This window comes from Pseudochaenichthys georgianus, unplaced genomic scaffold (assembly GCF_902827115.2).
Source record: "Pseudochaenichthys georgianus unplaced genomic scaffold, fPseGeo1.2 scaffold_360_arrow_ctg1, whole genome shotgun sequence".
Classification (NCBI taxonomy): domain Eukaryota; kingdom Metazoa; phylum Chordata; class Actinopteri; order Perciformes; family Channichthyidae; genus Pseudochaenichthys; species Pseudochaenichthys georgianus.
Window position 1 is genome coordinate 302,068 of NW_027262961.1, and position 8,428 is coordinate 310,495.

Sequence of the window (8,428 nt, forward strand, 5' to 3'; positions counted from 1 at the left end):
TACACACTGATATACACCTGAACATCAGCAGGAGAGGACTCTTTAAAGTAGAGACACTACATACTGATATACACCTGAACATCAGCAGGAGAGGACTCTTTAAAGCAGAGACACTACATACTGATAGACACCTGGACATCAGCAGGAGAGGACTCTTTAAAGTAGAGACACTACACACTGATATACACCTGAACATCAGCAGGAGAGGACTCTTTAAAGTAGAGACACTACATACTGATATACACCTGAACATCAGCAGAGAGGACTCTTTAAAGTAGAGACACTACATACTGATATACACCTGAACATCAGCAGGAGAGGACTCTTTAAAGTAGAGACACTACATACTGATATACACCTGAACATTAGCAGGAGAGGACTCTTTAAAGCAGAGACACTACATACTGATAGACACCTGGACATCAGCAGGAGAGGACTCTTTAAAGTAGAGACACTACACACTGATATACACCTGAACATCAGCAGAGAGGACTCTTTAAAGTAGAGACACTACATACTGATATACACCTGAACATCAGCAGGAGAGGACTCTTTAAAGTAGAGACACTACATACTGATACCTGAACATCAGCAGGAGAGGACTCTTTAAAGTAGAGACGCTACATACTGATATACACCTGAACATCAGCAAGAGAGGACTCTTTAAAGTAGAGACACTACATACTGATATACACCTGAACATCAGCAGGAGAGGACTCTTTAAAGTAGAGACACTACATACTGATACCTGAACATCAGCAAGAGAGGACTCTTTAAAGTAGAGACACTACACACTGATATACACCTGAACATCAGCAGGAGAGGACTCTTTAAAGTAGAGACACGACATACTGATATACATCTGAACATCAGCAGGAGAGGACTCTTTAAAGTAGAGACACGACATACTGATATACACCTGAACATTAGCAGGAGAGGACTCTTTAAAGTAGAGACACGACATACTGATATACATCTGAACATCAGCAGGAGAGGACTCTTTAAAGTAGAGACACTACATACTGATATACACCTGAACATCAGCAGGAGAGGACTCTTTAAAGTAGAGACACTACATACTGATACCTGAACATCAGCAGGAGAGGACTCTTTAAAGTAGAGACGCTACATACTGATATACACCTGAACATCAGCAAGAGAGGACTCTTTAAAGTAGAGACACTACATACTGATATACACCTGAACATCAGCAGGAGAGGACTCTTTAAAGTAGAGACACTACATACTGATACCTGAACATCAGCAGGAGAGGACTCTTTAAAGTAGAGACACTACATACTGATATACACCTGAACATCAGCAGGAGAGGACTCTTTAAAGTAGAGACACTACATACTGATATACACCTGAACATTAGCTGGAGAGGACTCTTTAAAGCAGAGACACTACATACTGATAGACACCTGGACATCAGCAGGAGAGGACTCTTTAAAGTAGAGACACTACACACTGATATACACCTGAACATCAGCAGAGAGGACTCTTTAAAGTAGAGACACTACATACTGATATACACCTGAACATCAGCAGGAGAGGACTCTTTAAAGTAGAGACACTACATACTGATACCTGAACATCAGCAGGAGAGGACTCTTTAAAGTAGAGACGCTACATACTGATATACACCTGAACATCAGCAAGAGAGGACTCTTTAAAGTAGAGACACTACATACTGATATACACCTGAACATCAGCAGGAGAGGACTCTTTAAAGTAGAGACACTACATACTGATACCTGAACATCAGCAGGAGAGGACTCTTTAAAGTAGAGACGCTACATACTGATATACACCTGAACATCAGCAAGAGAGGACTCTTTAAAGTAGAGACACTACACACTGATATACACCTGAACATCAGCAGGAGAGGACTCTTTAAAGTAGAGACACGACATACTGATATACATCTGAACATCAGCAGGAGAGGACTCTTTAAAGTAGAGACACGACATACTGATATACACCTGAACATTAGCAGGAGAGGACTCTTTAAAGTAGAGACACTACATACTGATATACACCTGAACATCAGCAGGAGAGGACTCTTTAAAGTAGAGACACGACATACTGATATACATCTGAACATCAGCAGGAGAGGACTCTTTAAAGTAGAGACACGACATACTGATATACACCTGAACATTAGCAGGAGAGGACTCTTTAAAGTAGAGACACGACATACTGATATACACCTGAACATCAGCAGGAGAGGACTCTTTAAAGTAGAGACACGACATACTGATATACACCTGAACATCAGCAGGAGAGGACTCTTTAAAGTAGAGACACTACATACTGATATACACCTGAACATCAGCAGAGAGGACTCTTTAAAGTAGAGACACTACATACTGATATACACCTGAACATCAGCAGGAGAGGACTCTTTAAAGTAGAGACACTACATACTGATATACACCTGAACATTAGCAGGAGAGGACTCTTTAAAACAGAGACACTACATACTGATAGACACCTGGACATCAGCAGGAGAGGACTCTTTAAAGTAGAGACACTACACACTGATATACACCTGAACATCAGCAGAGAGGACTCTTTAAAGTAGAGACACTACATACTGATATACACCTGAACATCAGCAGGAGAGGACTCTTTAAAGTAGAGACACTACATACTGATACCTGAACATCAGCAGGAGAGGACTCTTTAAAGTAGAGACGCTACATACTGATATACACCTGAACATCAGCAAGAGAGGACTCTTTAAAGTAGAGACACTACATACTGATATACACCTGAACATCAGCAGGAGAGGACTCTTTAAAGTAGAGACACTACATACTGATACCTGAACATCAGCAGGAGAGGACTCTTTAAAGTAGAGACGCTACATACTGATATACACCTGAACATCAGCAAGAGAGGACTCTTTAAAGTAGAGACACTACACACTGATATACACCTGAACATCAGCAGGAGAGGACTCTTTAAAGTAGAGACACGACATACTGATATACATCTGAACATCAGCAGGAGAGGACTCTTTAAAGTAGAGACACGACATACTGATATACACCTGAACATTAGCAGGAGAGGACTCTTTAAAGTAGAGACACGACATACTGATATACATCTGAACATCAACAGGAGAGGACTCTTTAAAGTAGAGACACGACATACTGATATACATCTGAACATCAACAGGAGAGGACTCTTTAAAGTAGAGACACTACATACTGATACCTGAACATCAGCAGGAGAGGACTCTTTAAAGTAGAGACGCTACATACTGATATACACCTGAACATCAGCAAGAGAGGACTCTTTAAAGTAGAGACACTACACACTGATATACACCTGAACATCAGCAGGAGAGGACTCTTTAAAGTAGAGACACGACATACTGATATACATCTGAACATCAGCAGGAGAGGACTCTTTAAAGTAGAGACACGACATACTGATATACATCTGAACATCAGCAGGAGAGGACTCTTTAAAGTAGAGACACGACATACTGATATACACCTGAACATTAGCAGGAGAGGACTCTTTAAAGTAGAGACACTACACACTGATATACACCTGAACATCAGCAGGAGAGGACTCTTTAAAGTAGAGACACGACATACTGATATACATCTGAACATCAGCAGGAGAGGACTCTTTAAAGTAGAGACACGACATACTGATATACACCTGAACATTAGCAGGAGAGGACTCTTTAAAGTAGAGACACTACATACTGATATACACCTGAACATCAGCAGGAGAGGACTCTTTAAAGTAGAGACACGACATACTGATATACACCTGAACATCAGCAGGAGAGGACTCTTTAAAGTAGAGACACGACATACTGATATACATCTGAACATCAGCAGGAGAGGACTCTTTAAAGTAGACACTACTAATGTACTACACTTGATGGCCTCTTTTAATGAATGAAGTGTGTGTTTCAGTGTTTCCTGACTTCCTGTTTCCTGTTTTCTCTGCAGATATTACAGCATTCTTCTCCAGACGCTTCAGTCATGTGACGAGGAGACGGTTTCGGCGGTGAGGGCGGGGCTTATTTCTCGTTTGGGTCCCGACATGGAGACTTTCCTGCAGCTTCTTCAGAACCAACCGTGTTCTGCAGATTCTGCCGGCGCCTCTGCGTTCAACAACCCGTCCAGCTGGAAGAACACACCTGTGTTCAACATCCAGCCGGGGTTCAGAGGTCGCGACCCCACTCACCTGTTCGCTAGGAAGAGGTCCGTGGACGACATGGAGGGGGGCGTCAATGCAGAGCAGTAGATAACACACACATTATCACACACACACACACACACACACACACACACACACACACACACACACGCTTTTATGCACATTAGGGCTGGGTGATATCGTGGAAAAGCGAGATTTTTGGTCTAAATACCTCGAAATTGTGACAAGATTCAATATATTGTGAAAGCTGTAATGACATTTTTGGTAAATAATAGTAGTGCAGTGTAACAGAGTACATGAACTCAAGTACATTAACACACACACACACACACACACACACACACACACACACACACACACACACACACACACACACACACCATGTATACATCACTTCAGGGGACATTACATTGACTTACATGCATTTCCTGGAGACTTACCCTAACCTAACCAAGTCTTCACCCTAAAATTAATGATTCCCTTATGGGGACCTCCAATTTGTCCCCATAAGGGAGGCGAGTCCCCACACGTGACTGTGTAAACAGATGTAGGTCCCCACAAGTATAGTAATTCTAGAACACACACACACACACACACACACACACACACACACACACACACACACACACACACTGTTATGCACAGTTGGACCAAAAACCTTGAAATTGTGACAAAATACATTATTTTTGTTTTTGGGAATGTGCATTTAATCAGTAATAGATTGCATTTTGCAGTATAATAGAGTACATTTACTCAAGTGTTGTACTTTTTGAGTTATACACACGCAAAAATACCAAAAGCGAGATTTTTGGACTAAATACCTCGAAATTGTGACAAAATTCATTACATTTTGCTGATATGCATATTTGCTAAATAATCATCAGTAATGTAATAAAGTACATTTACTCAAGTATTGTACTTTTTGAGGTAGTTTATACTACTTCGGAAAGGCATACACACACACACACACACACACACACACACACACACACATGCTTTCATGGGTGAAATTTATTGGACCAAATACCTCAAAATTGTGACAAAATTCAATATATTACGTTGCAATGATTTATTGCTAAATAATCATCAGTACTGTAATAAATAAATAAAGTACATTTACTCAAGTATTGTGCTTTTTTTAGGTACTTTATATTGTGGGAAAATCTAAAATAAATCTCATTTAATGCAGCCTTAAAATTCAGATAAACGACATTTATATTTATAACATATGAATATATCGCCCGGCCCTAACTCGCGCTGAAACCTTTGCGAACATGCAGATGGATGATCACCTGCTGCAGCTTCAGGGGTCAGAGGGAAAGCCTTCGTCTGAGCGACTGGCTGGCACCTCACCAAGCAGACACTACAGAGGGGAACATTACAGAGGTTATGGTCGATATTTATTTTGTTGAACAGGTTCATTATATTTAAAGTAGAGAGGCGGGGCTTCGTGCTGGCCGTGGAGCTTCCGGTCTGACAGCGTTTCATTATTAGTTAAAGGTGTGTTTTAACGTGATCCTGAGAATAAATGATGTTATGAGATTCATTCTGGCTCGTCTCAATTTGTTTTGTATTTATTGTTTTATTTTCGCTGTAATTATTCTAGGCTTTAACACGATATATGGGACATTATATTTAGTTCTACTACATACATATACATTACATTTATATGTATATATAGGACACAGCCACACTCACACACACACTCACACACACACACACACACACACACACACAGCCACCCCCCCCCCACACACACACACACACACACACACACACACACACACACCACACACACACACACACCACACACACACACACACACACACACACACACACACACACACACACACACACACCCACACACAGCCACACACAACCACACTCACACACACCACACACACACACAGAGCCCCCCCCCCCCACACACACACACACATATACCACACAGCCCCCCCCCACACATAGCCACAAACACACACAGCCCCCCCCCCCCACACACACACGCACTCACACACGAGAAAGTCATGTGACAGGAAGTGAAGTCTGATAGCTGTAGTCAATATTTACATAAGTATTTTGCATTGAGATCAGCATTAGCTCAGTCAGTAAGGACTTCATTTAGGATCCAGAAGGTCGCTGGTTCGAGCCCCCTACAGGTCGCAGTGAACATACACGAGTGGAATTGGGATTAGTAAAGTACATCCTATACATATTGTTAGGTTCACCAGAAAATAGAGACCTGCCACCTTGGGTAAATGGAGACATTCATTCCTATTTCCCCAACACATTGTTAAAGTTTAAACTAGTTGGTGATCGTTTAAATAATCACTATTTGCAGAAAGGGACATTTTGTGCAGATCTGAATATTTCGTCCACCCTGCAGAACAAATGATGAACAGATCTATGAAGGTTTGTATGTCCTGAGTCATGGAATGACAACTGGCCTCTTTATACCCCGACAGGCCACTAGGGGGCAGCACTGTTATGATCAGAGTTATTGTTTAAAGTCTGCAGGATACAAACCTCTCGAAGTGAGATTGAAGGGAAAACATGTTTTTGGAGAAGAAAAATCTGATTTTCTTCAAAAATTAAGAAGTTTTTTGAGAGATAAAATATTTTAGAAGAATGATGTTCTGTTGCCGTGTCATGTGTAACAAAATGGAAGATTTTAGGGGATTTTTCAGAAAAATAAGTAAACTTGGAAACATCAAGAATTAAGGTATTTTTGAGGAATTTAAATCGTTTTAAAAACTGACCAATAGCAGTGGGATATGGCTATTCCAGCTGCTGTTTAATAATGTCTTCAGAGTTTGCCTGTTTAACTTTTCTTGGCAGCGTGTTTTCCAATAATAAAAGACAGAGATTTTAAGGTTAATATGTGATCAATATAAATATATAAATATAAATAAAGTTAGAAAGAAAAACACAACATAAAGAAATGTAAAAAACAACAATTAGGTCTTAAGTCTTTTGGATTTTAAGTGGCTTTCAATTTTAAGAATTTCCTGCTGCTGTTTAATAAAGTCTTCAGAGTTTGCCTGTTTTAACCGTTTTAACTTTTCTTGGTTGGTTTATTCCCATTAATACAAGACAGAGATAGAGAGAGAGAGATACCCCCCCCCCCCCATATTAACACGCCTCAGAATAACTTCCTCTCGCCTCAGTGTTTGTTTGTCCTGTTTGTCCTGGAGGTGAAGAGCGGCCCCTCAATGGCCCCTCTCTCAGCCATCTGTCTCTCCAGGTAATGGCTGACCCATAATGGCTCCTCACCTCCACGATATGGGCCATTAACTCCCATCAGGAGGTGACACCCATACCCTCCCCCTTTCTCCCCCTTTCCTCCCTCCTGCTGCTGTTAACAGCACTCATTTCCAGGAATCAGAGCCGTTTAACTGCAGCTTTAAGATAACAAACTGAAGCTGTTTCAGTCTGCAAGAAAACAGAAAAGGAAGCAAGCTTTATTCCTGCAGCAGGAAGAGTCCTAAAGTATGTTACAGTTATTACAATTCTTCCTTAGAGGAACATTTATGTTGTTGTAAAAGCATCGAGGCCACCAAAAATGAACAAACTAATATTTTTGCGAACAAGTAAGCCTAAAATAATAAGATAAGAAGTACTTTATTGATCTCAATTTGGGAAATGTTTGAGTTGCAGCAGCATAAAAAGACAAGGCATTGCACATTAGAGAAATTAAGAGACTACAAATAAACAATTCAAAATGTAAACGTAGAAAATATGAGTTTATTTTAGTGTATTATGGTTTTGTGGACAATCCCCATTATTAATTAGCTGTAACAAAAACAGTAAATGGGGCAGCTTTAGCCAACATGGCTAATTTCCTGCTAAGGTTGCTTCGATGCATTGAATAGGGAATTACGATATTTTGGAATAATGAGGTACTCTTTATGAAAATGAAAGAAAATTAGGATTTTTCTGTAAAATTCAGATATCTTTGAAAAACTGGGGGCGTTTTTCAAAAATGAAGCAGTTTTTCGCAAATTAAGATCGTCTAAAATTCGTTTTTGTCTTTTTTACTGGTCGTTTTTCTAAAATTATGTTTTTGTAAAGTGCGTAAACGTTTTGCAATATCTCAATGTTTCGGCTGCGGGTTGTGCGCACCTGTAGCTCAGATATGTCCAGAAGATCTGCAAGGGCATCTCTTTTTTTAAAGAAATCCAGGACATTTCTCTGGAAAAGATTCAGATTTTGAGGGAAGCCAGAAGAGTTCTGAGGG

At 40.4% G+C, this 8,428-nt stretch overlaps 1 protein-coding gene across 1 annotated transcript in view; it reads left to right on the forward strand.

The window, feature by feature from the left end:
- stc1l (stanniocalcin 1, like) overlaps positions 1 to 5,737 on the forward strand; it is a 9,935-nt gene extending 4,198 nt beyond the window's left edge. The window contains exon 5 of the mRNA XM_034078231.2: positions 3,981 to 5,737. Coding sequence (XP_033934122.1) covers positions 3,981 to 4,278 — 298 coding nt within the window. The 3' untranslated portion in view covers positions 4,279 to 5,737. The remainder of the gene's footprint in view (positions 1 to 3,980) is intronic.
- The last annotated feature ends 2,691 nt before the right edge of the window (positions 5,738 to 8,428 follow it).